At 53.0% G+C, this 26,467-nt stretch overlaps 1 protein-coding gene across 1 annotated transcript; it reads right to left on the reverse strand.

Annotated features, from left to right (window-relative positions):
- Nucleotides 1–4,851: 4,851 nt before the first annotated feature.
- On the reverse strand, nt 4,852–19,454 carry SRM (spermidine synthase). The gene is made up of 8 exons (XM_038746689.1): nt 19,288–19,454; nt 7,531–7,651; nt 6,987–7,079; nt 6,604–6,757; nt 6,071–6,154; nt 5,778–5,923; nt 5,560–5,682; nt 4,852–5,426 (listed from the first exon to the last, which is right to left on the reverse strand). Exons 1-8 carry the CDS (start codon nt 19,452–19,454, stop codon nt 5,409–5,411), a joined length of 906 nt encoding a protein of 301 aa, XP_038602617.1. The 3' UTR covers nt 4,852–5,408.
- Nucleotides 19,455–26,467: the final 7,013 nt, after the last annotated feature.

Genomic DNA, 26,467 nt, shown 5'->3' on the forward strand with positions numbered 1-26,467 from the left:
GAGCCCACTGTTGGGTAGGGACTGTCTCCATGTTGCCAATTTGTACTTCCCAAGCGCTTAGTACAGTGCTCTGCACATAGTAAGCGCTCAATAAATACGATTGATGATGATAATGATGATCCAAGCGAACCGGGTTGGAGACAGTCCCTATCCCATGTGGGGCTCACAGCGTCACTCCCCATTTTACAGATGAGGTAACAGGCACAGAGAAGTGAAGTAACTTGCCTAAAGTCACGGAGCAGACAAGCGACAGAGGCGGAATTAGAACCCATGCCCCTGCTCTATTATGCCGTGGGAGAGGCAGTCTTCTTGCTTGCTTGATTCATCAATCAATCAATCAATTGATTGAAGCAGCGTGGCTCAGTGGAACGAGCGCGGGTTTTGGAGTCAGAGGCCATGGGCTCAGATCCCGGCTCCGCCGCTTGTCAGCTGTCACTTCACTTCTCTGGGCCTCAGTTCCCTCATCTGTAAAGTGGGGGTGAAGACCGTGAGCCTCTCGTGGGACAACCTGATTACCTTGTATCTCCCCCAGCGCTTAGAACAGTGCTTGGCACATAGTAAGCGCTTAAATACCAATATTATTATTATTGATTGACGGTGGCACTGAGGAGGCTGAGGGCCCCAAGAGAATGGCCAGAGCCCAGATGGCTGTGACTCAGTCTTGGGGGGCCAGGGGGAGAAGGGATGGGGTGCCAGAGACCCCCTCAACCTCCCTTCCTCCCCCAAGCAGTGCTCAGGGAGATGCTTAAGGACCACGGAGGGGGAGCAGCCTGCCTTCAGTCTGTGCCAATTCAGACCCTGAGCTGCTGCCCTTCTGCATGCCTGTTTTGTTTTTTTTTTTTAAAAAAAATGCTCTTTGCCTAACACATATGTCAAGCACTGTGCTAAGCTCTGCTTCTTCCATCTAACTCTGGAGAGCCAGAATTCTGGCTCCATTATCATCATTGTCGATGGTATTTATTGAGCACTTACTGTGTGCAGAAAGCAACGGTTAAATTAAATAATAATAATAATAATGGCATTTGTTAAGCGCTTACTATGTGCAAAGCACTGTTCTAAGTACTGGGGGGGGGGTTAAAATGGGATCAAGTTGTCCCACGTGGGGCTCACAGTCTTAATCCTCATTTTACAGATGAGGTAACTGAGGCTCAGAGAAGTTAAGTGACTTGCCCAAGGCCACACAGCAGACGTGGTGGAGTCAGGATTCGAACCCATGACCTCTGACTCCAAAGCCCGGGCTCTTTCCACTGAGCCATGCTGCTTCTCTAAATTAAAATAATGGTATTAAGTACTCACTATGTGCCAAGCACTATTCTAAACACTGGGGTAGATACAAGTTATTTTGGACATAATCCCCGTCCCATGTGGGGCTCACAGTCTCAATGCCCCGGCTCCGCCAATTGTCAGCTGCGTGACTTTGGGCAAGTCACTTCACTGCGCCTCAGTTCCTTCATCTGTCAAACGGGGATTAAGACTGTGAGCCCCCCGTGGGACAACCTGCCTTGTAACCTCCCCAGCGCTTAGAACAGTGCTTTGCACGTAGTAAGCGCTTAATAAATGCCATCAAAAAATAAAAATGTCCAATTTACAGATGAGGTAACGGGCTCCGAGTAGCGAAAGTGACTTGACCGAGGCCACACTGCAGACGCGGGAAGAGCTAGGATCGGAACCCAAGTCCTTCAGACTCCGAGGCCTGTGCTCTAGCCACTGAGCCGGCACTGTACGAAACACTCAGGATATGTTACCTGCTCACGAGCTTACGGCCGCAGTCCGCTACCTCATGACGGCGGAGCCCCTCGGGTCAGTCAGGCCTGGCTGACCTGCCCCGGTCAGCTTCTCCCTTTGCAAGCAAATAGACAAGTCCACTGGAAAGGGGGAGGCCCCCCACCCTCCCTTCTTCCTGGCCACCCTCTGTGCCCTCCCCTGTTGGCAGGACTAGAACTCGAGTCCCCCTCCAGCAGACTACCTCCCAGCCCCTCTTCCCCAGCCAGGGAGCTGGGAATCCAATTCGAAAGGATTTGGGGCAACCCAAAGGAGGAAGGCAAGTTTAGATTGGGAACCCCATACGGGCTGGGGACTGTGCCTTACCTGATCAGCTACTCATCATCAATCGTATTTATTGAGCACTTACTGGGTGCAGAGCACTGTACTAAGCGCTTGGGAAGTACAAGTTGGCAACATATAGAGACAGTCCCTACCCAACAGTGGGCTCACAGTCTAAACGGGGGAGACTCCAGCGTTGAGTGCATAGTAAGCGCTTAACAAATACCATCACTTAATAATTCTCCCCCTTCTAGACTGTGAGCCCGCTGTTGGGTAGGGACCGTCTCTGTATGTTGCCAACTTGTACTTCCCAAGCGCTTAGTATAGTGCTCTGCGCACAGTAAGCACTCAGTAAATACGATTGAATGAATGAATAATAATCATGATCGTATTTGTTAAGGGCTACTATGTGCAAAGCACTGTTCTAAGCGCCGAGGGAGGTGGGTTACAAGGTGATCAGGTTGTCCCACGGGGGGGCTCCCAGTTTTAATCCCCATTTTCCAGATGAGGGAATTGAGGCCCAGAGAATTGAAGTGACTTGCCCAAAGTCACACAGCTGACAGCTGGCGGGGCCGGGATTGGAACCCCTGACCCCTGACTCCAAAGCCCGGGCTCTTTCCATTGAGCCACGCTGTTTCTCACTTCAAGCACCCTTCTCAAGACAGGGCGCAGGAGAGGGTGGGGAAGAGCTGTGAGGAGTCTCACTGTTGGGTAGGGACTGTCTCTATATGTTGCCAATTTGTACTTCCCAAGCACTTAGGACAGTGCTCTGCACATAGTAAGCGCTCAATAAATACGATTGATGATGATGATGATGATGTTTCTTCAGTCATCTCTTCCCAAGGACCTGGAGAAGGGTGACTGCTCCCCGGTCTCTCCCCAGCCTCCACCCCCCAGCTAGAACCCAAGTCCACCCTCCCCACACCCGCCCGGGGCAGGAGCAGGGCCGGCTGCCCCCCAACAATTGCGGAGGGAGATGGGGTGCCAATGGGAGAAACTGAGCAAGTGCCGCCCTATGGTCCTTGGCGACACCACCTAGTCGTCACCAGTGGTCGGGAAGGGAAGGGAAAGGACGGAGCCGCGGACCAGATCGGGGGATCTGGAGAAATAAAAGAATGGAGAGTGGAGAGAGAAGAAAAAAGGGAGGGGAGAGGGCTGGCAGTGGGTCAGAAGCAACAGGAGTGAGCTAGGAGTGAGCTGGGGGGTGAGGGGAGAGAGTGAGCAGTGAGCTGTGAGCTGTGGAAGGAGGGGGAAGTCAGCTATGGGGAGTGAGCTGTATAATAATAATAATAATAATAATGTTGGCATTCGTTAAGCACTTACTATGTGCAAAGCACTGTTCTAAGCACTGGGGGGGGATACAAAGTGATCAGGTTGTCCCATGTGGGGTTCAGTCTTAATCCCCATTTTACAGATGAGATAACTGAAGCTCAGAGAAGTGAAGTGACTTGCCCAAGGTCACACAGCAGACATGTGGCGGAGCCGGGATTCAAACCCATGACCTCTGACTCCAAAGCCTGTGCTCTTTCCACTGAGCCACGCTGCTTCTCTGTATATGTTGCCAACTTGTACTTCCCAAGCGCTTAGTACAGTGCTCTGCACACAGTAAGTGCTCAATAAATACGATTGACTGTTGGAGTGAGGGTGAGCTGTGGAAGGAGGGGAAAGTGAGCTATGGGGAGTGAGCTGTGGAGTGGGGGTGAGCTGTGGAGGTAGGGGGAAGTGAGATATAATAATTAATAATAATGGTGGCATTTTTTAAGCGCTATGTGCGAAGCACTGTTCTAAGCGCTGAGGGGGATACAAGGTCATCAGGTTGTCCCACGAGGGGCTCACAGTCTTAATCCCCATTTTACAGATGAGGGAACTTAGGCCCAGAGAAGTGACTTGCCCAAAGTCACACAGCTGACAAGTGGCGGAGCCGGGATTTGAACCCATGACCTCTGACTCCCAAGCCCGGGCTCTTTCCACTGAGCCACGCTGTAATAATAATAATGATGGTATTTGTTAAGCGCTCACTATGTGCAGAGCACTATTCTAAGCGCTGGGGGGATACAAGGTGATCAGGTTGTCCCACGAGGGGCTCACAGTCTTGATCCCCATTTTACAGATGAGGGAACTGAGGCCCAGAGAAGCGAAGTGACTTGCCCAAAGTCACACGGCTGACAAGTGGCGGAGCCGGGATTTGAACCCATGACCTCTGACTCCAAAGCCCGGGCTCTTTCCACTGAGTCACGCTGCTTCTCTATATGTGGGGGGAGTGAGCTTTGGAGAGGAGTGAGCTGCGGAAGGGAGGAGCTGGGATAGCTAGCCAAGTGAGGTGTGGAGGGAGGTGTGAGTGAGAGTTGCGGAGTGAGGAGGGGAATCAACTGTGGACTAGGGAGGAGTGGGCTGTGGGTGTGAAATGGAAGAGTGAGTTTAGGAGTGAGCCATGCAGTGAGCTCTGGACTGAGGTGATCAAGAGCTGTGGAGTGGGACTGGGCTGAGAGTTAGGTGGGGAGTGAGCTGAATGAGCTTCGGAGTAAGGTGGGGAGTGAGCTGGGGGAAAGGGCTGGCAAACAGCTGCTCCGGAACTCCGGCTGAGCCACGTTTGGTCCACTGAGCCCTGGCAGCAGTGGGCGGCTTTGTGCCTCCACCAGCCAACAGCGCTCAGCCCGCTGGGCTCTCCGGGGATGGGCAGACGCTAGCCGGGTTTGGCTCGAGACGATCCCGGCCCTGCCCGGGGCCCGAGACCCGCAGGCCGTGTCAGGCTCGGGCCTCGAAGCCAGCAGCTCCGAAGGCAAGGAGGCCCAGCCCGGCAGCAGAGAGGGCAGGGGACCCCAGAAACGCAAACAGCCCCTCGCGCCGGTGGTCGGGAGACTCCAGGAACAACGGCCAGGGAAGGAGGAAAACAGAAGGAGGAGGAAGATTCCCCTACGGACGGGCAGAGTGTGCCATCGGGGGCCAGGCCAGTGCTGGGGCCCGGAGGCCGGTAGCCCGGAGGAGAGAGGGCGCTCAGGCGTGCCGTGAACCTTCTGGGGGAGAGACAGACAGAGGGCCGGACACCACGGCTCTGTTATAAATATGCTGTTTGGGGATGTGGCTGGGTGCCGGGGGAGGCACAGACAGAGTCGGAGACGGACAGACGACCCCCACCCCACTCCCCAGCCCGGCAAGGCAGTCTGGAGTCCCGAGGCCCGTCCCGGGAGCCGGGGCGCGTGCTCGGCAGGCGGGCGGATGGAGGGACGAGTCCACACGGCCGGTGCTGGAGGGGGACCGATCAATTGCCCTCGGAGGCGGAGTCCCCCTCGGGCCCAAGAGCGGGCGGTGCCGGCGGCAGCAGCAGCAGGCCCACGGGAGAGGCGGTAACGGGCTTTCCTGGCTCTTCACACGTCACTCAGGGCCTGGGGAGGGAGCACACAGGGGCAGGGGGCTAGCCACAGGACAGGGGGCTAGAGGTGGGTGGGGCGCCTTCCCCGGGGCCGTTCCGAGTGGGGGGGTCTGCATCCCACCCCCCGGGAGAGAGCGGCGCGTCACCTTGCGGGCAAACTCGGGCAGCACGAAGGAGGCGCGGTGGACGTCGGAGTTGTAGTATCGCAGCCTCATGGCCTCCACCTGTTGCTGGCTCAGCTGTTGCACCGGCTCCCGGAAGTTGGTGCTCTGCGGGGGCGAGGTCTGCGTCAGAGGGGGCGGGGGGCCGGGCGAGGAGACGTGGGGGGGGAACCCCGGGGGGCCGGGCCCGCCCGCCCGCTCACCGGGTTCTTGCTGCACAGCATGAAGCCGATCTGGCCGCTGGGGTAGGTGGGGATGGTGCAATAAGCGTACTCCACCACGGGGAACAGGGACTTGCAGAACTGGCGCATCTCCTTGATGAGGTCCAGATGGAGCCACTGGCACTCGCCTGCGTGGTGGGGGGAAAAAGGGGAGAGGGGGCGGGTCACGGGGGGCCCCCCAGCCGGGCCGGGGGCTCAGCCCCCCTCGTCCCACCCCCTTCCCATCAGCCGGCCGGGGAGGGCGGGCGGGCCTCCATTCCCGGGCGGGTACTTACCCTGGCAGCAGAGGATACCACCCTCCCTCAGCGCCATCTTCATCAGCCGATAGTACGACTCTTTAAACAAGCTCTCGGCGGGGCCTGGGGGAGGGAGTCGGGGAAGCGAACGGGATTGCTCCCTCCGCCCCCAAGAACCCAGAGGCCGGGGCGGGCCGAGGAGGCGGCACTAACGGCTGCCGGGGCTGGGGGTGACGCCCGTCCCGACCCCTAGCCGGGCCCCGGAAGGGAGGCGCGGAGGCAGCCCGAGGCCCGGAGAGCCGGATCCTAGTCCCGGCTCCACTTCCTCCGTGACTGCAGGCACCTCACTCACCCACTCCGGGCCTCCTTCCGCAGCAGGGGTGCTACCAAAGAGCGGAGGGGAACACGGAAAGAGCGGAGGCGGGCACGCAAAGAGCGGAGGGGAGCACCTCGGGCTCTGTGGAAGGAGCAGTGAGTCGGGTTGGTGCCAACAGGAGAGGCCGGGGCGGCGGAGCATCCGACAGACGGAGGAGGGTCGGGGTCAAGAGCGGCCGGGAGACGCCCCTCCTCACCCATGGGGTCCGAAGAGTCGGTGATGATGACGTCAAAGGCGTCCTGGTTCTGCTGCATGAACTCGAAGCCGTCCCGCACGTGCAGCGTCAGCTTGGGGCTGGAATAGCCCACGGCCATCCCGGGCAGGTACTTCTTGGAAACCTCGATGACGTCCTGGATGACAGGGGCGAAGGGGGGGGTCGGTCCCGGGGTAGCGCCGGCCTCCTCCGCCCCGGGGCCCCAGGCCCGGCCCCGTCTCCGCCCCGCTCCGTCTGAGGAGCGGAGGACGTTGACTCGGTGGGACTCGGTGCGGCGGAGGGCACAGAGACCAGGGACCTCCTCCCCACCCAGCTCCCCACCGACGACCGATTCCCGTCCGGCGGCGGGGGGCCCCCCCACTCGCCTCGTCGATCTCGCACTGGACCACCGATTCCACGGTCGGGTGCTTCACCACCTCCCGCAGCACGCCCCCGTCCCCGCCGCCGATGATGAGCACCTGGCGAGGCAGAGCGGGCAGAGGGCGGGGGCCGGATGAGGGCAGCCCGGACGGGACCGGCGCCCCGCCGGCCGTGCTCCCGGACCCCGCCGCCCCCCGCGACATCCAATCGGTCCCGAGGTTGCCGGGCTGCCACCACCCCACCGGACCAGGCGGCCTGAGGGCTCGGCGGGAGGAAAAGGGGAGGCGGGCACCTCCCGGCTGCCTCTCTCCCGCGGCTTCAAGGCCCGCTCCGGCCGCCCCCACGCAAAGGCCGCTCACCGTGTGACCTTGGGAGACCCACACCCCCTCCCCGGGCCAACTTTCACCGGGCTCGACGGTGATTTTTTCGGCCTCCCGGCCGTCGCCCGGAGACGGGCCCCCCGGCCCGGCCCCCCGACTCCCCCGCCGGGGATGAGAGCCCGCCCGGAGGTCAGGGGCCGCAGAGGGGTCCGGCGGGCGCGGGCTTTACCTTCCGGGGGCTGGGGTGGCTGCACAGGGGCAGGTTGGCAATCATTTCCTGATAGGAGAATTCGTCCCTCTCGGTGCACTGGATGACCCCGTCCAGCACGAGCACGTTTCCGTAAGTCTTGCTGCCAAACCAGACGGGGCGGGGGGGGAAAGGGCTGTCATGGGGCGCCCCTTTCTCCACATCCCTCCTCCCCCAGGGCCCACGGCCCGGCGTCCCCGCCCTCCACCCCACCCCGGGGAGACGTGGCATTCATTCATTCATCCAATCGTATTTAGTGAGCGCTTACCGTGTGCGCAGCACTATACTAAGCGCTCGGGAAGTACAAATCGGCAACATACGCTGGCAGTCTGTCAGCTCCCCGCCAGCGTTACAGGGAGACCCGGGGTGGGCTGCGGGACCCAGGCTGCTGTTTTGCTGTCTGTCTCCCCCTTCTAGACTGTGAACCTGGTGCTGTCTCTATCTGTTGCCAAACTACTTCCCAAGCGCTCAGTACAGTGCTCTGCACACTGTAAGCGCTCGATAAATATGACTGAATGAACTGTACTTTCCAAGCACTTAGGACGGTGCTCTGCACACTGTAAGCACTCAATAAATGCGACTGAATGAACTGTACTTTCCAAGCGCTTAGTTCAGTGCTCTGCACACTGTAAGCGCTCAATAAATACGACTGAATGAATTGTACTTTCCAAGCACTTAGTTCAGTGCTCTGCACACTTTAAGCGCTCAATAAATATGACTGAATGAATGAACTGTACTTTCCAAGCGCTTAGGACAGTGCTCTGCACACTGTAAGCACTCAATAAATGCGACTGAATGAACTGTACTTTCCAAGCACTTAGTTCAGTGCTCTGCACACTTTAAGTGCTCAATAAATGCGACTGAATGAACTGTACTTTCCAAGCGCTTAGTTCAGTGCTCTGCACACTTTAAGCACTCAATAAATACAACTGAATGAATTGTACTTTCCAAGCACTTAGTTCAGTACTCTGCACACTTTAAGCACTCAATAAATACGACTGAATGAACTGTACTTTCCAAGCGCTTAGGACAGTGCTCTGCACACTGTAAGCAAGCGCTCGATAAATACAACTGAATGAATGAACTGTACTTTCCAAGCGCTTAGGACAGTGCTCTGCACACTGTAAGCGCTCAATAAATACGACTGAATGAACTGTACTTTCCAAGCACTTAGTTCAGTGCTCTGCACACTTTAAGCGCTCAATAAATACAATAATGAATTGTACTTTCCAAGCGCTTAGTTCAGTGCTCTGCACACTTTAAGCACTCAATAAATACGACTGAATGAATGAACTGTACTTTCCAAGCACTTAGGACGGTGCTCTGCACACTGTAAGCGCTCAATAAATGCGACTGAATGAACTGTACTTTCCAAGCACTTAGTTCATTGCTCTGCACACTTTAAGCGCTCAATAAATGCGACTGAATGAACTGTACTTTCCAAGCGCTTAGTTCAGTGCTCTGCACACTGTAAGCACTCAATAAATACAACTGAATGAATTGTACTTTCCAAGCACTTAGTTCAGTACTCTGCACACTTTAAGCACTCAATAAATACGACTGAATGAACTGTACTTTCCAAGCGCTTAGGACAGTGCTCTGCACACTGTAGGCAAGCGCTCGATAAATACAACTGAATGAATGAACTGTACTTTCCAAGCGCTTAGGACAGTGCTCTGCACACTGTAAGCGCTCAATAAATACGACTGAATGAACTGTACTTTCCAAGCACTTAGTTCAGTGCTCTGCACACTTTAAGCGCTCAATAAATACAATAATGAATTGTACTTTCCAAGCACTTAGTTCAGTGCTCTGCACACTTTAAGCACTCAATAAATACGACTGAATGAATGAACTGTACTTTCCAAGCACTTAGGACGGTGCTCTGCACACTGTAAGCGCTCAATAAATGCGACTGAATGAACTGTACTTTCCAAGCACTTAGTTCAGTGCTCTGCACACTTTAAGCGCTCAATAAATACAACAATGAATTGCACTTTCCAAGCGCTTAGTTCAGTGCTCTGCATACTTTAAGCGCTCAATAAATACGACTGAATGAATGAACTGTACTTTCCAAGCACTTAGTTCAGTGCTCTGCACACTGTAAGCGCTCAATAAATACAACTGAATGAATTGTACTTTCCAAGCACTTAGTTCAGTGCTCTACACACTTTAAGCGCTCAATACATACGACTGAATGAATAAACTGTACTTTCCAAGCATTTAGGACAGTGCTCTGCACACTTTAAGCGCTCAATAAATACGACTGAATGAATGAACTGCAGTGGCTCAGTGGAAGGAGCCCGGGCTTTGGAGTCAGAGGTCATGGGTTCGAATCCCAGGCCCGCCAATTGTCAGCTGTGTGACTGTGGGCAAGTCACTTCACTTCTCTGGGCCTCAGTGACCTCATCTGGAAAATGGGGATGAAGACTGTGAGGCCCCCGTGGGACAACCTGATCACCTTGTAACCTCCCCAGCGCTTAGTACAGTGCTTTGCACATAGTAAGCGCTTAATAAATGCTACCATCATCATCATCATCATCAGTACTTTCCAAGCACTTAGGACAGTGCTCTGCACACTGTAAGCGCTCAATAAATACGACTGAATGAACTGTAGTTTCCAAGCACTTAGTTCAGTGCTCTGCACACTGTAAGCGCTCAATAAATACAACTGAATGAATTGTACTTTCCAAGCACTTAGTTCAGTGCTCTACACACTTTAAGCGCTCAATACATACGACTGAATGAATAAACTGTACTTTCCAAGCATTTAGGACAGTGCTCTGCACACTTTAAGCGCTCAATAAATACGACTGAATGAATGAACTGCAGTGGCTCAGTGGAAGGAGCCCGGGCTTTGGAGTCAGAGGTCATGGGTTCGAATCCCGGGCCCGCCAATTGTCAGCTGTGTGACTGTGGGCAAGTCACTTCACTTCTCTGGGCCTCAGTGACCTCATCTGGAAAATGGGGATGAAGACTGTGAGGCCCCCGTGGGACAACCTGATCACCTTGTAACCTCCCCAGCGCTTAGTACAGTGCTTTGCACATAGTAAGCGCTTAATAAATGCTACCATCATCATCATCATCATCAGTACTTTCCAAGCACTTAGGACAGTGCTCTGCACACTGTAAGCGCTCAATAAATACGACTGAATGAACTGTAGTTTCCAAGCACTTAGTTCAGTGCTCTGCACACTGTAAGCGCTCAATAAATACAACTGAATGAATTGTACTTTCCAAGCACTTAGTTCAGTGCTCTACACACTTTAAGCGCTCAATACATACGACTGAATGAATAAACTGTACTTTCCAAGCATTTAGGACAGTGCTCTGCACACTTTAAGCGCTCAATAAATACGACTGAATGAATGAACTGCAGTGGCTCAGTGGAAGGAGCCCGGGCTTTGGAGTCAGAGGTCATGGGTTCGAATCCCGGGCCCGCCAATTGTCAGCTGTGTGACTGTGGGCAAGTCACTTCACTTCTCTGGGCCTCAGTGACCTCATCTGGAAAATGGGGATGAAGACTGTGAGGCCCCCGTGGGACAACCTGATCACCTTGTAACCTCCCCAGCGCTTAGTACAGTGCTTTGCACATAGTAAGCGCTTAATAAATGCTACCATCATCATCATCATCATCAGTACTTTCCAAGCACTTAGGACAGTGCTCTGCACACTGTAAGCGCTCAATAAATACGACTGAATGAACTGTAGTTTCCAAGCGCTTAGGACAGTGCTCTGCACACTGTAAGCGCTCGATAAATACGACTGAATGAATGAACTGTACTTTCCAAGCGCTTAGGACAGTTCTCTGTAAGCGCTCAATAAATACGACTAAATGAATGAACTGTAGTTTCCAAGCACTTAGGACAGTGCTCTGCACACTGTAAGCGCTCAATAAATACGACTGAATGAATGAACTGTACTTTCCAAGCGCTTAGGACAGTGCTCTGCACACTGTAAGCGCTTGATAAATACGACAATGAATGAACTGTACTTTCCAAGCGCTTAGGACAGTTCTCTGTAAGCACTCGATAAATATGACTGAATGAATGAACTGTACTTTCCAAGCGCTTAGGACAGTTCTCTGTAAGCGCTCGATAAATACGACTGAATGAATGAACTGTACTTTCCAAGCGCTTAGGACAGTTCTCTGTAAGCGCTCGATAAATACGACTGAATGAATGAACTGTACTTTCCAAGCACTTAGGACAGTGCTCTGCACACTGTAAGCGCTCGATAAATACGACAATGAATGAACTGTACTTTCCAAGCGCTTAGGACAGTGCTCTGCACACTGTAAGCAAGCGCTCGAAAAATACGACTGAATGAATGAACAAAGTGTACTTTCCAAGCGCTTAGGACAGTGCTCTGCACACTGTAAGCAAGCGCTCAACAAATACGACTGAATGAACAAACTGTACTTTCCAAGCGCTTAGGACAGTGCTCTGCACACTGTAAGCGCTCAATAAATACGACAATGAATGAACTGTACTTTCCAAGCGCTTAGGACAGTGCTCTGCACACTGTAGCGCTCGATAAATACGACTGAATGAATGAACTGTACTTTCCAAGCGCTTAGGACAGTTCTCTGTAAGCGCTCTATAAATACGGCTGAATGAATGAACTGTACTTTCCAAGCGCTTAGGACAGTGCTCTGCACACTGTAAGCGCTCGAGAAATACGACTGAATGAATGAACTGTACTTTCCAAGCGCTTAGGACAGTGCTCTGCACACTGTAAGCAAGCGCTCGAAAAATACGACTGAATGAATGAACAAACTGTACTTTCCAAGCGCTTAGGACAGTGCTCTGCACACTGTAAGTGCTCGATAAATACAACTGAATGAATGAACTGTACTTTCCAAGCGCTTAGGACAGTGCTCTGCACACTATAAGCGCTCAACAAATACGACAATGAATGAACTGTCGTTTCCAAGCGCTTAGGACAGTGCTCTGCACACTATAAGCGCTCAACAAATACGACTGAATGAATGAACTGTAGTTTCCAAGCGCTTAGGACAGTTCTCTGTAAGCGCTCAACAAATACGACTGAATGAATGAACTGTAGTTTCCAAGCGCTTAGGACAGTGCTCTGCACACTATAAGCGCTCAACAAATACGACTGAACGAATGAACTGTACTTTCCAAGCGCTTAGTTCAGTGCTCTACGCACAGTAAGTGCTCGATAAATACGGCTGAATGAATAACAATAATGATAATGGGATTTGATAAGCGCTTATTATGTGCCAAGCACTGTCCTAAGCGCTGGGATAGATATAACGTAACCAGGTTGTTCCACGTGGGGCTCCCAGTCTCCATCTCCATTTTACAGACGAGGTAACCGAGGCCCAGAGAAGTGAAGTGACTTGCCCAGGGTCACACAGCAGACGAGGGACGGGGCCGGGATTAGAACCCAGCACCTCTGACTCCCAAGCCCGTGTTCTTTCCACTAGGCCATGCCGCTTCTCCAATGAATGAATGAGGGAAAGGGGGGGAGAGTTGAGGAATTCATTCATTCATTCATTTAGTTGTATCTACTGAGCGCTTACTGGGTGCAGAGCACTGTACTGAGCGCTTGGGAAGTACAAATAAATAGGCAACACTCATTCCTTCAATCGAATTTATTCATTCATTCATTCATTTAGATGTATCTACTGAGCGCTTACTGGGTGCAGAGCACTGTACTGAGCGCTTGGGAAGTACAAATAAATAGGCAACACTCATTCCGTCAATCGAATTGATTCATTCATTGTCAGTCGTATTTATTGAGCCCTTACTGTGTTCAGAGCACTGTACTAAGCGCTTGGGAAGTACATGTTGGCAACATATAGAGATGGTCCCTACCCAACAGCGGGCTCAGTGTCTGACTGAGCACTCACTGGGGGCAGAGTACTGTACTGAGCGCTTGGGAAGTACAAATGGGCGACACTCATTCCTTCGATCGCATTGATTGAGAGCTCACTGGGGGCAGAGCTCTGTGCTGAGCACTTGGGAAGTACAAATGGGCGACACTCAGGCCTTCCCTTGTATAAGCGCTTAGTACAGTGCTCAGCGCTTAGTACGGTGCTCTGCACACAGTAAGCGCTCAAATACGATTGATGATTCATTGAGCGCTCACTGGAGGCGTAGGTCTGTGCTGAGCGCTTGGGACGTACAAATGGGCGACACTCATTCTTTCGACGTTATCGATTGAGCGCTCACTGGGGGCAGAGCGCCGCACTGAGCGCTTGGGAAGGACAAATCGGCAACTCATTCCTTCAATAGTATCGACTGAGAGCTCGCCGGGGGGCAGAGAACTGTACTGAGCGCTTGGGAAGTACAAATGGGCGACACTCAGTCCTTCAATCGTATTGATTGAGCGCTCACTGGGGGCAGAGAACTGTACTGAGTGTTTGGGAAGAAGTACAAATGGGTGACACTCACTCCTTCGATCGTATCCATTGAGCGCTCACTGGGGGCAGACCTCTGTACTGAACGCTTGGGACGTACAAATGGGCGACACTCATTCCTTCGATCGTATCGATTGAGCGCTCACTGGGGGCAGAGCTACGTACTGAGCGCTTGGGAAGAAGTACAAATGGGCGACACTCATTCCTTCGATCGTATTCATTGAGCGCTCACTGGGGGCAGACCTCTGTACTGAGCGCTTGGGAAGAAGTACAAATGGGCGACACTCATTCCTTCGATCGTATCGATTGAGCGCTCACTGGGGGCAGAGCGCCGTGCTGAGCGCTTGGGAAGGACAAATCGGCAACTCATGCCTTCAATAGCATTGATTGAGAGCTCACTGGGGGCACAGCACCGTACTGAGCGCTTGGGAAGTACAAATGGGCGACACTCAGGCCTTCGATCGTACTCATTGAGCGCTCACTGGGGGCAGACCTCTGTACTGAGCGCTTGGGAAGAAGTACAAATGGGCGACACTCATTCCTTCAATCGTATTGATTGAGCGTTCACTGGCGGCAGAGCGCCGTACTGAGCGCTTGGGAAGTACAAATCGACAACTCATTCCTTCAATAGCGTCGATTGAGAGCTCACTGGGGGCAGAGCACTGTACTGAGCGCTTGGGAAGTACAAATGGGCGACACTCAGTCCTTCGATCGTATTGACTGAGCGCTCACTGGGGGCAGAGCACTATACTGGGCGCTTGGGAAGTACAAATCAGCATAACTCATGCCTTCAATCGTACTGACTGAGCGCTCACTGGGGGCAGAGCACTGTAGTGAGCGCTTGGGAAGTACAAATAGGTGACACTCATGCCTTCAATGGTATTGATTGAGCGCTCACTGGAGGCTGAGCGCCGTACTGAGCGCTTGGGAAGTACAAATGGGCGACACTCATTCCTTCGATCGTATTCACTGAGCGCTCACTGGGGGCATACTTCTGTACTGAGCGCTTGGGAAGTACAAATCGGCATAACTCATGCCTTCAATAGTATCGACTGAGCGCTCACTGGGGGCAGAGCACCGTACTGAGCGCTTGGGAAGTACAAATGTGCAACTCATTCCTTCAATAGTATCGACTGAGAGCTCACCGGGGGCACAGTACTGTACTGAGCGCTTGGGAAGTACAAATGGGCGACACTCATGCCTTCCATCGTATCGACTGAGCAGTCACTGGGGGCAGAGCTATGTACTGGGCGCTTGGGAAGTACAAATCGGCAACTCATTCCTTCAATCATATTGACTGAGCGCTCACTGGGGGCAGAGCACCGTACTGAGCGCTTGGGAACTACAAATGGGTGACACTCAGTCCTTCGATCGTATTGATTGAGCGTACTGAGCGCTTGGGAAGTACAAATGGGGGACACTCATTCCTTCAGTCGTATTGATTGAGCGCTCACTAGGGGCACAGCACCGTACTGAGCACTTGGGAAGTACAAATCGGCAACTCATTCCTTCAACAGCATCGATTGAGAGCTCACCGGGGGCAGAGCACCGTACTGAGCGCTTGGGAAGTACAAACGGGTGACACTCATGCCTCCAATGGTATTGACTGAGCGCTCACTGGGGGCAGAGCACTATACTGAGCACTTGGGAAGTACAAATGGGCAACACTCATTCCTTCAATCGTATCGATTGAGCGCTCATGGAGGGCAGAACGCCGTACTGGGCGCTTGGGAAGTACAAATCGACGACACTCATTCCTTCAATAGTATTGACTGGGCGCTCACTGGGGGCAGAGCGCCGTACTGAGCGCTTGGGAAGTACAAATGGGCGACACTCATGCCTTCAATCGCATCGATTGGGCGCTCACTGGGGGCAGAGAACTGTACTGAGCGCTTGGGAAGGACAAATCGACAACTCATTTCTTCAATGGTATCGATTGAGAGCTCACTGGGGGCAGAGCGCCGTACTGAGCGCTTGGGAAGTACAAATGGGCGACACTCATTCCTTCGATTGTATTGACTGAGCGCTCACTGGGGGCAGAGCGCCGTACTGAGCGCTTGGGAAGTACAAATGGGCGACACTCAGTCCTTCGATCGTATTGATTGGGCGCTCACTGGGGGCAGAGCGCCGCACTGAGCGCTTGGGAAGTACAAATGGGCGACACTCAGTCCTTCAAACATACTGACTGAGCGCTCACTGGGGGCACAGCGCCGTACTGAGCGCTTGGGAAGTACAAATGTGCAACTCATTCCTTCAATAGTATCGACTGAGAGCTCACCGGGGGCACAGTACTGTACTGAGCGCTTGGGAAGGACAAATGGGCGACACTCATGCCTTCCATCGTATCGATTGAGCAGTCACTGGGGGCAGAGCGCCGTACTGAGCGCTTGGGAAGTACAAATGGGCGACACTCAGGCCTTCAATCGTATTGACTGAGCGCTCACTGGAGACAGAGCGCCGTGCTCAGCGCTTGGGAAGGACAAATGGGCGACACTCAGGCCTTCGATCGTTCTGATTGAGCGGTCACTGGAGGCAGAGCACCGTACTAAGCGCTTGGGAAGTACAAATGGGCAACATTCATGCCTTCAATCGTATTGATTGAGCGTTCACTGGCGGCGGAGCACCGTACTGAGCGCTTGGGAAGGACAAATCGACAACACTCATTCCTTCGATCGTATTCATTGAGCGCTCACTGAAGGCAGAGCTACGTACTGAGCGCTTGGGACGTACAAATCGGCAACTCATTCCTTCAATAGCATCGATTGAGCGCTCACTGGGGGGCCGAGGGCCGTACTGAGCGCTTGGGAAGGACAAATGGGCGACACTCAGGCCTTCAATCGTATTGATTGAGCGCTCACTGGGGGCAGAGCGCCGTACTGAGCGCTTGGGAAGTACAAATGGGCGACACTCAGGCCTTCAATCATATTGACTGGGCGCTCACTGGAGGCAGAGCGCCGTGCTGAGCGCTTGGGAAGGACAAATGGGCGACACTCAGTCCTTCGATCGTACTGATTGAGCGCTCACTGGAGGCAGAGCACTATACTGAGCGCTTGGGAAGTACAAATGGGCAACATTCATGCCTTCAATCGTATCGATTGAGCGCTCACTGGGGGCAGAGCGCCGTACTGAGCGCTTGGGAAGTACAAACGGGCGACACTCATGCCTTCAATCGTACTGATTGAGCGCTCACTGGGGGCAGAGCGCCGTACTGAGAGCTTGGGAAGTACAAATGGACGACACTCAGGCCTTCAATCGTATTGATTGAGTAGTCACTGGAGGCAGAGCGCCGTACTGAGCGCTTGGGAAGGACAAATCGGCATAACTCATTCCTTCAATCGCATCGATTGAGCGCTCACTGGAGGCAGAGCTATGTACTGGGCGCTTGGGACGTTCAAATCGGTAACTCATTCCTTCAATAGCATCGACTGAGCGCTCACTGGGGGCCGAGGGCCGTACTGAGCGCTTGGGAAGTACAAATGGGCAACATTCATGCCTTCAATCGTATTGATTGAGCGTTCACTGGCGGCGGAGCACCGTACTGAGCGCTTGGGAAGGACAAATCGACAACACTCATTCCTTCGATCGTATTCATTGAGCGCTCACTGGAGGCAGAGCTACGTACTGAGCGCTTGGGACGTACAAATCGGCAACTCATTCCTTCAATAGCATCGATTGAGCGCTCACTGGGGGGCCGAGGGCCGTACTGAGCGCTTGGGAAGTACAAATCGACAACACTCATTCCTTCAATAGTATTGATTGAGCGCTCACTGGGGGCAGAGCGCCGTACTGAGCGCTTGGGAAGTACAAATGGGCGACACTCAGGCCTTCAATCGTATTGATTGAGCAGTCACTGGAGGCAGAGCGCCGTGCTGAGCGCTTGGGAAGGACAAATCGGCAACTCATGCCTTCAGTCGTACTGACTGAGCGCTCACTGGGGGCAGAGCACTGTAGTGAGCACTTGGGAAGGACAAATGGGCGACACTCAGTCCTTCGATCGTACTGACTGGGCGCTCACTGGGGGCAGAGCGCCGTACTGAGCGCTTGGGAAGGACAAATCGGCAACTCATTCCTTCAATCGTACTGACTGAGCGCTCACTGGGGGCAGAGCACTGTAGTGAGCGCTTGGGAAGTACAAATGGGCGACACTCAGTCCTTCGATCGTACTGACTGGGCGCTCACTGGGGGCAGAGCGCCGTACTGAGCGCTTGGGAAGGACAAATCGGCATAACTCATTCCTTCAGTCGCATCGATTGAGCGCTCACTGGAGGCAGAGCCATGTACTGGGCGCTTGGGACGTTCAAATCGGCAACTCATTCCTTCAATAGCATCGATTGAGCGCTCACTGGGGGCCGAGGGCCGTACTGAGCGCTTGGGAAGTACAAATCGACAACACTCATTCCTTCAATAGTATCGATTGAGAGCTCACTGGGGGGCAGAGCACTGTAGTGAGCGCTTGGGAAGGACAAATGGGCGACACTCAGTCCTTCGATCGTACTGACTGGGCGCTCACTGGGGGCAGAGCGCCGTACTGAGCGCTTGGGAAGGACAAATCGGCATAACTCATTCCTTCAGTCGCATCGATTGAGCGCTCACTGGAGGCAGAGCCATGTACTGGGCGCTTGGGACGTTCAAATCGGCAACTCATTCCTTCAATAGCATCGATTGAGCGCTCACTGGGGGCCGAGGGCCGTACTGAGCGCTTGGGAAGTACAAATCGACGACACTCATTCCTTCAATAGTATCGATTGAGAGCTCACTGGGGGGCAGAGCGCCGTACTGAGCGCTTGGGAAGGACAAATGGGCGACACTCAGGCCTTCAATCGTATTGATTGAGCGCTCACTGGGGGCAGAGCGCCGTGCTGAGCGCTTGGGAAGGACAAATCGGCAACTCATGCCTTCAGTCGTACTGACTGAGCGCTCACTGGGGGCAGAGCACTGTACTGAGCGCTTGGGAAGGACAAATGGGCGACAGTCAGTCCTTCCATCGTACTGACTGGGCGCTCACTGGGGGCAGAGCACTGTACTGAGCGCTTGGGAAGGACAAATGGGCGACACTCAGTCCTTCCATCGTACTGACTGGGCGCTCACTGGGGGCAGAGCACTGTACTGAGCGCTTGGGAAGGCCAAATGGGCGACACTCAGTCCTTCCATCGTACTGACTGGGCGCTCACTGGGGGCAGAGCACTGTACTGAGCGCTTGGGAAGTACAAACGGGCGACACTCATGCCTCCAATGGTATTGACTGAGCGCTCAGTGGGGGCAGAGCACTATACTGAGCGCTTGGGAAGTCGGCAAGAGGTAGAGACGGGGCTGGGGGTGGGTGGGGGGTGGGGGGGGGGGTCCCCCCGAACCTGCGGAAGACGAGGATCTCCTGGTAGCGGGAGCGCCGGTGGTGCAGCAGCTGGTCCACTTGCAGGGCCATGGCCTGGCCGGGCCACAGGCTGCACGTCTCCCGGAACCAGCCGTCGCGGATGGCGGCGGGGCCGGGGCCCATGTCGGGGTCCGGGCCGGGGTCCATGGCGGGCGGAGGAGGAGGAGGAGGAGGAGGAGGAGGAGGAGGAGGAGGAGGAGGAGGAGGAGGAGGAGGAGGAGCTGCACCGCGGGCCCCGCGCAGCCCGCCGCGCTGGGACCCACACCGACCGACGGAGAGAGGGACGGAGGGAGGGAGGGAGGGAGGGAGCCGAGGCGGGCCCCGAGCCCACCAATGGCAGCCCGCGCCCCGGCCGGACGGCCAATCCGCGAGCCCGCCGGGCGGCGGCGCCCCGGTTGGCCCGCGGGCCCCGGCCGGACGGCCAATCCGCGAGCCCGGCTGGCGGCGGCGGCGGCGGCGGCGGCCCGATGATTGGCCCGCGGGCCCCGGCCGGACGGCCAATCCGCGAGCCCGGCTGGCGGCGGCGGCGCCCCGATTGGCCCGCGGGCCCCGGCCGGGCCGACAGCACGTTTGTGCGCCTCGCTCGCCGGGGACACGTGGGGGCGGGCGGAGGCGGGGGCGGCCCGGAGGAGCCGCGCGACACCCACCCGCGCCCCCGGGGCTTACTTCATTCATTCATTCACTCACTCACTCCTCATCAATCGTATTGATTGAGCGCTTACCGTGTGCAGAGCGCTGGACTAAGCGCTTGGGAAGGACAAGTTGGCAACACATAGAGACGGTCCCTACCCAACAGCAGGCTCGCTGTCTAGAAGGGGGAGACGGAGAACAGAACCAAACATACTAACAAAATAAAATAAATAGAATTGATAGGTACAAGATAAATAGAGTAATAAATATGTACAGACATATATACAGGTGCTGTGGGGGAGGGAAGGAGGTAAGATGGGGGGATGGAGGGGGGGACGAGGGGGAGAGGAAGGAAGGGGCCCAGTGTGGGAAGGCCTCCTGGAGGAGGTGAGCTCTCAGCAGGGCCTTGAAGGGAGGAAGAGAGCGAGCTTGGCGGAGGGGCAGAGGGATTGGGGGCATTCCAGGCCCGGGGGAGGACGTGGGCAGGGGGTCGATGGCGGGACAGGTGAGAATGAGGCCTAACGGTGAGGAGATGAGCGGTGGCAGAGGAGCGGAGGGTGCGGGCTGGGCTGGACAAGGACAGAAGGGAGGTGTGAGGTAGGAGGGGGCGAGGTGACGGACAGCCTTGAAGCCCAGGGTGAGGAGTTTCTGCCTGATGCGCACTCACTCACTCATTCACTCATTCGTATTTATTCAATCATTCACTCACTCATTCACTCACTCCCTCATCCATTCATTCGTATTCATTCATTCATTCACTCCCTCAGTCACTCAGTCACTCACTCATTCACAATCATTCGTTCGTTCATTCATTCATTCACTCATTCATTCGTTCGTTCACTCATTCACTCATTCATTCGTACTCATTCACTCACTCATTCACTCATTCATTCGTATTCACTCACTCAGTCACTGCATGTGCTGTGGGGAGGGGGAGGAGGGGGAGAGGAAGGAGGGGGCTCAGTCTGGGAAGGCCTCCTGGAGATCATTCATTCATTCACTCATTCATTCACTCATTCATTCGTCCGTTCATTCATTCACTCAGTCATTCATTCACTCATTCATTCGTCCGTTCGTTCACTCATTCACTCAGTCATTCATTCACTCATTCATTCGTCCGTTCGTTCACTCATTCACTCACTCATTCACTCGTACTCATTCACTCACTCATTCACTCATTCATTCGTATTCATTCACGCAGTCACTCCATTCATTCATTCATGCAATCGTATTTATTCATTCATTCGGTCGTATTGAGCGCTTACTGTGTGCAGAGCACCGGACTAAGCGCTTGGGAAGTACAAGTTGGCAACAGAGACAGTCCCTCCCCAAATATTAACAAAATAAAAATAAATAGAATAAATATGTACAAATAAAATAGAGTGATAAATACGTACAAACATATATACATATATACAGGTGCTGTGGGGAGGGGGAGGAGGAGGAGAGGAAGGAGGGGGCTCAGTCTGGGAAGGCCTCCTGGAGGAGGTCGTTCATTCATTCATTCACTCATTCACTCATTCATTCGTATTGATTGAGCACTTACTGTGTGCAGAGCACTGGACTAGGCGCTTGGGAAGTCCAAGTTGGCAACATCTAGAGACGGTCCCTACCCGACAGCGGGCTCACAGTCTAGAAGGGGGAGACAGACAGCAAAACAAGACATATTAACAAAATAAAATGAATAGAATAGTAGATATGTACAAGTAAAAGAAATAGAGTGATAAATCTGTACAAACATGTATACAGGTGATGTGGGGAGGGGAAGGAGGTGGGGTGGGGGAGAGAGGAAGGAGGGGGCTCAGCCTGGGAGCCCCCTCCTCATTGAGCGCTTACTATGTACAGAGTACTGTGCTATGCGCTTGGGAAGTACAAGCCGGTAACAGAGAGAGGGTCCCTTCAGCGCTTAGCACAGTGCTCAGCCCTTAATAATAATAGTAACGATGGTACTTGTTAAGCGCTTACTATGTGCAAAGCACTGTTCTAAGTGCTGGGAAGGGTGATCGGGTTGCCCCATGGGGGGCTCCCAGTTTTAATCCCCGTTTTACAGATGAGGGAACTGAGGCCCAGACAAGTGAAGTGACTTGCCCAAAGTCACCCAGCTGACAGTTGGCGGAGCCGGGATTTGAACCCATGACCCCTGACTCCCAAGCCCTTGCTCTTTCCACTGAGCCACGCTGCTTCTCCAATAATAATGGCGTTTGTCAAACACTTACCATGTGCCAAGCACTGTTCTAAGCGCTGGGGGGATACAAGGTGATCAGATTGTCCCACATGGGGCTCACAGCCTTCATCCCCATTTTACAGATGAGGTAACTGAGGCCCAGAGAAGTTCAGTGACTTGCCCAAAGTCACACAGCTGACAACTGGTAGAGCAGGGATTTGGCCTTCTAGACTGTGAGCCCGCTGTTGGGTAGGGACCGTCTCTATATGTTGCCAACTTGTACTTCCCAAGCGCTTAGTCCAGTGCTCTGCACACAGTAAGCGCTCAATAAATACGATTGAATGAATGAGTGAACCCGTGACCTCTGACTCCCAATCCCGTGCTCTTTCCATTGAGCCATGCTGCTTGTCTTTAGAACAGGGTTCAAAGCTTAGGACAGTGCTTTGCACATAGTAAGCGTTTACTACATGCCATTATTGTTATTATTATTATTATTATTATTATTATCATTATTACTCACCAACGGGCTCACAGTCTTCAATTGCATTCATTCATTCATTCATTCATTCATTCATTCATTCAATCGTATTTATGGAGGGCTGACTGTGCAGAGCACTGGACTAAATGCTTCGAAAGTCCAATTCGGCAATAAAGAGAGCCGATCCCTGCCCAACCACGGGCTCACAGTCTAGAAGGAGACAGACAACAAAACAAAATGCACTACAGTGCTAAGCGCTTAGTACAGTGTGCTACACACAGTAAGCACTCAATAAATACGATTGAATGAATGTAGACAGGTGTCAAAACGGTCAGAATAAATAGAATTATAGCTATATGCACAACATTATTGGGTAGGGACCGTCTCTATATGTTGCCAACTTGTATTTCCCAAGTGATTAGTACAGTGCTATGCACAAGTAAGCGCTCAATAAATACGTTGAGTGAATGAATCATTAACCAGAGTAGTAAATATGTACAATCAATCAATCATATTTATTGAGCGCTTACTGTGTGCAGAGCACTGTACTAAGCGCTTGGGAAGTACAAGTTGGCAACATATAGAGACAGTCCCTACCCAACAGTGGGCTCACAGTCTAAAAGGGGGAGACGGAGAACAAAACCAAACATATTAACAAAATAAAATAAATAGAATACAAGTAAAATAGAGTAATAAATCTCTACAAATATATACAAGTGCTGTGGGGAGGGGAAGGAGTTAGGGGAGGAGGAGAGGAAAAAGGGGGCTCAGCCTGGGAAGGCCTCCTGGAGGAGGTGAGTTCTCAGGAGGGCTTTGAGGGGAGGAAGAGAGCTACTTGAGCGCTTACTATGTGCAGAGCACTGTACTGAGCACTCTAGCTCCGGCCCCCGGCGGGGATTTGCTTCAGGGCTCCATGAGCCCAGAGGAAAGAAGGGAAAGTTGTTGGATGATGGTGATGACATTTATTAAGCGCTTACTATGTGCGAAGCACCGCTCTAAGCGCCGGGGGGGATACAAGGTGATCAGGTTGTCCCAGGTGGGGCTCACGGTCTTAATCCCCATTTTTACAGATGAGGTAACTGAGGCACAGGGACCAGCTCTGTATGTTGCTGAAGAGCTTAGTACAGTGCTCTGCACACAGTAAGCGCTCAATAAATACGGTTGAATGAATGAATGAATGAAAGTGACTTGCCCAAAGTCACACAGCTGACCGGCAGCACAGTCCAGCCCTCCAACCCCTTCAGACCCCAACCCTCCAGCCCCCCGAACCCCCAGTCCCCTACCCCTTCAGCCCCCCCAAGCCCCCAGCTCCCAACCCTCCAGCCCCCCAAGCTTGGGAATCAGAGGTCGTGGGTTCTAATCCCAGCTCCGCCACATATCAATCAATCAATCAATCGTATTTATTGAGCGCTTAGTGTGTGCAGAGCACTGTACAAAGCGCTTGGGGAGTACAAACTGGCAACATATAGAGACAGTCCCTACCCAACAGTGGGCTCACAGTCTAAAAGGGGGAGGCAGAGGACAAAACCAAACATACTAACAAAATAAAATAGAACAGATATGTACAAGTAAAATAAATAAATAAATACATAGAGTAATAAATATGTACAAACATATATACATATATACAGGTGCTGTGGGGAAGGGAAGGAGGTAAGACGAGGGGGAGAGGAAGGAAGGGGCTCAGTGTGGGAAGGCCTCCTGGAGGAGGTGAGCTCTCAGTAGGTCCTTGAAGGGAGGAAGAGAGCTATCAGCTGTGTGACTTTGGGCAAATCACTTAACTTCGCTTTGCCTCAGTGACCTCATCTGTAAAACGGGTGATGAAGACTGTGAGCCCCACGTGGGACAACCTGATTACCTTGTATCTGCCCCAGCGCTTACAACAGTGTGCACGTAACAAATACCATGCGCTTAGTTCAGTGTTCTGCATACAGTAAGCGCTCAATAAATATCATGCACTTAGTACAGTGCTCTGCATACAGTAAGCGCTCAATAAATACCATGCACTTAGTACAGCGCTCTGCATACAGTAAGTGCTCAATAAATACAATTGAATGATTCTTCTTCTTCTTCCTTCTTCTTCTTCTTCTTTCTTCTTTCTTCTTCTTCTTCTCCCCCCAATCCTCCAGCCCACACAAAGGAATTGCAACCTCTTTGGGGAGAGCATCCTGGAGGATCCCAGCCTGGGCGCTCCGAATGCCGGGCCTTCAACAAGGAAAGCCGGAAAGAATCCTTGAAAGCTGGGAAGACGGAGGAGGGGTCATCCATAAACAGCATTACCACATAGAGAGCTGTAATTGCATTTATTTGTACTGATGCCTGTCTCCCCAACCCTCAGACTGCGAGCTCACTGCGGGCAGGGAAAGCCACTGTTCATTGCTGTACTTTATTTTCCCGAGTGCTTAGTACAGCACACCGCACACGGTGAGCACTCAATAAATACGATTGAATGAAGGAGCTTGTTGTGGGCAGGGAACGTCACGGTTTATTGCTGTATTGCACAGCACTCCGGCACTCGGCACACAGTAAGCGCTTAATAAATACGATTGAATGAATGGATTGATGATAGATCGATTGATCCAGTCCAGTCCCCTGCCCCCGGAGCAGGGGAGAAACAGAACCAGCCGAGGCAGATGGTCCCATCCTTTAAGGAAAAGCCCTCCGGAGGTGGAGACTCCGGAGCCTCCATTTGCGGAGCCAGGGGGTTTTGGAGTGGTTACTCTCTTGGAAGAAAGGTTACCCTGTCACTAGGAAAAAGGCGAGCTTTCCTGCAGGCATCCGGGTTGTTGCCATTGGCTTGTGCCAAGGACTCATCGTCATCACTCGCGTGGTTTGACTGGATCTTTCTCCGCCCTGCGACTGGAAACCCGGACCCACCGGATTAGGCCCTTGACCGTCTTCAAACATAACAGAATCAGGCCACGCGTTCAAAGTTTCGGGCCAGGGAGACGTGAAAAGTTCGGTTTTTTAAAGTTAGAGTAGCTCTCCAGTCCGCGAGTTTGCAATCCTGCGGGCGTGAAAGCGCGTTAAGCGGAAAAGGCTGTTTTGTCTCTTAATAGAACGATGCTTAAATCCTCTCAGAGCCGCTAATTTTACCCAGAGAATTCTGGAGGAGGCAAGAGCCATGCATATTCATTACCAGAGAAGACTGGCGTGTCATTTTTTCTGACAAACCGCGCTGTGCACTTTGACGGGTGGGCGTGAATGCGCTTTCTGCTTTTATGAAAATGTCAAATAACTTCTCAGAAACAGAATTGCATTAAGTATGCTAATTACCGAATGTGAAATGCTAATTACTCTATTTGCGGCAATAATACCAAGAAACCAACCCCCTCCCGCCCCGCCTCTCCCCGAGCTTTCACCACTGTCTAGGTTGGGGCGCCCTATGTTGGGAGTTGTTTGTATATCTTGGATTGTGTTTTGCTAACATTTCAGGCCTGGGAGACAGGAGTCTCTTTCTTCACGCTCTGTAGATTTCCCCTCCGAATGAAAGCAGCGTGGCCTAGTAGAAAGAGACCGGGCCTCCGAGTAGGAAGACCTGGGTTCTTTTTCCAGCTCCGCCCGTTGCCTGTTGTGTCACTTTAAGTTCTCTGGGCCTCCATTTCCTCATCTGTAAAATGGGAGTTTAGGCCTGTTCTCCCTCCTACTTGGACCTGTGTGGGATATGGATTGTGCCTGATGCCTGATTAACTTGTGTCTACTCCAGTGCTTAGAACAGTGCTGACACAAAGTAAGTCCTTAACAAATACCATAATGATTATTTTGCACTTTAGCCAAAATCACACACGGCTGTCAAAGTATCGACGCTTGAGGGAGACGGGTGAGTAAACAGCTCCTTTTTAAAAACAGACGCAGTGGCCACATTCTCATAACCAAGCCGGGCCCCTT

This window comes from Tachyglossus aculeatus, chromosome 5 (genome assembly GCF_015852505.1).
Source record: "Tachyglossus aculeatus isolate mTacAcu1 chromosome 5, mTacAcu1.pri, whole genome shotgun sequence".
Taxonomy (NCBI): domain Eukaryota; kingdom Metazoa; phylum Chordata; class Mammalia; order Monotremata; family Tachyglossidae; genus Tachyglossus; species Tachyglossus aculeatus.

What these genes read in the sequence shown, in the direction of transcription:
- SRM (XM_038746689.1), bottom strand. Translation starts at nt 19,454, where the DNA reads ATGGACCCCGGCCCGGACCCCGACATGGGCCCCGGCCCCGCCGCCATC. An exon ending in GAGATCCTCGTCTTCCGCAG is followed by an intron (nt 7,652 to 19,287) that starts GTTCGGGGGGAC and finishes CTGGTTTGGCAG; the next exon opens with CAAGACTTACGGAAACGTGC. An exon ending in TCCAGTGCGAGATCGACGAG is followed by an intron (nt 6,758 to 6,986) that starts GCGAGTGGGGGG and finishes CCTGTCATCCAG; the next exon opens with GACGTCATCGAGGTTTCCAA.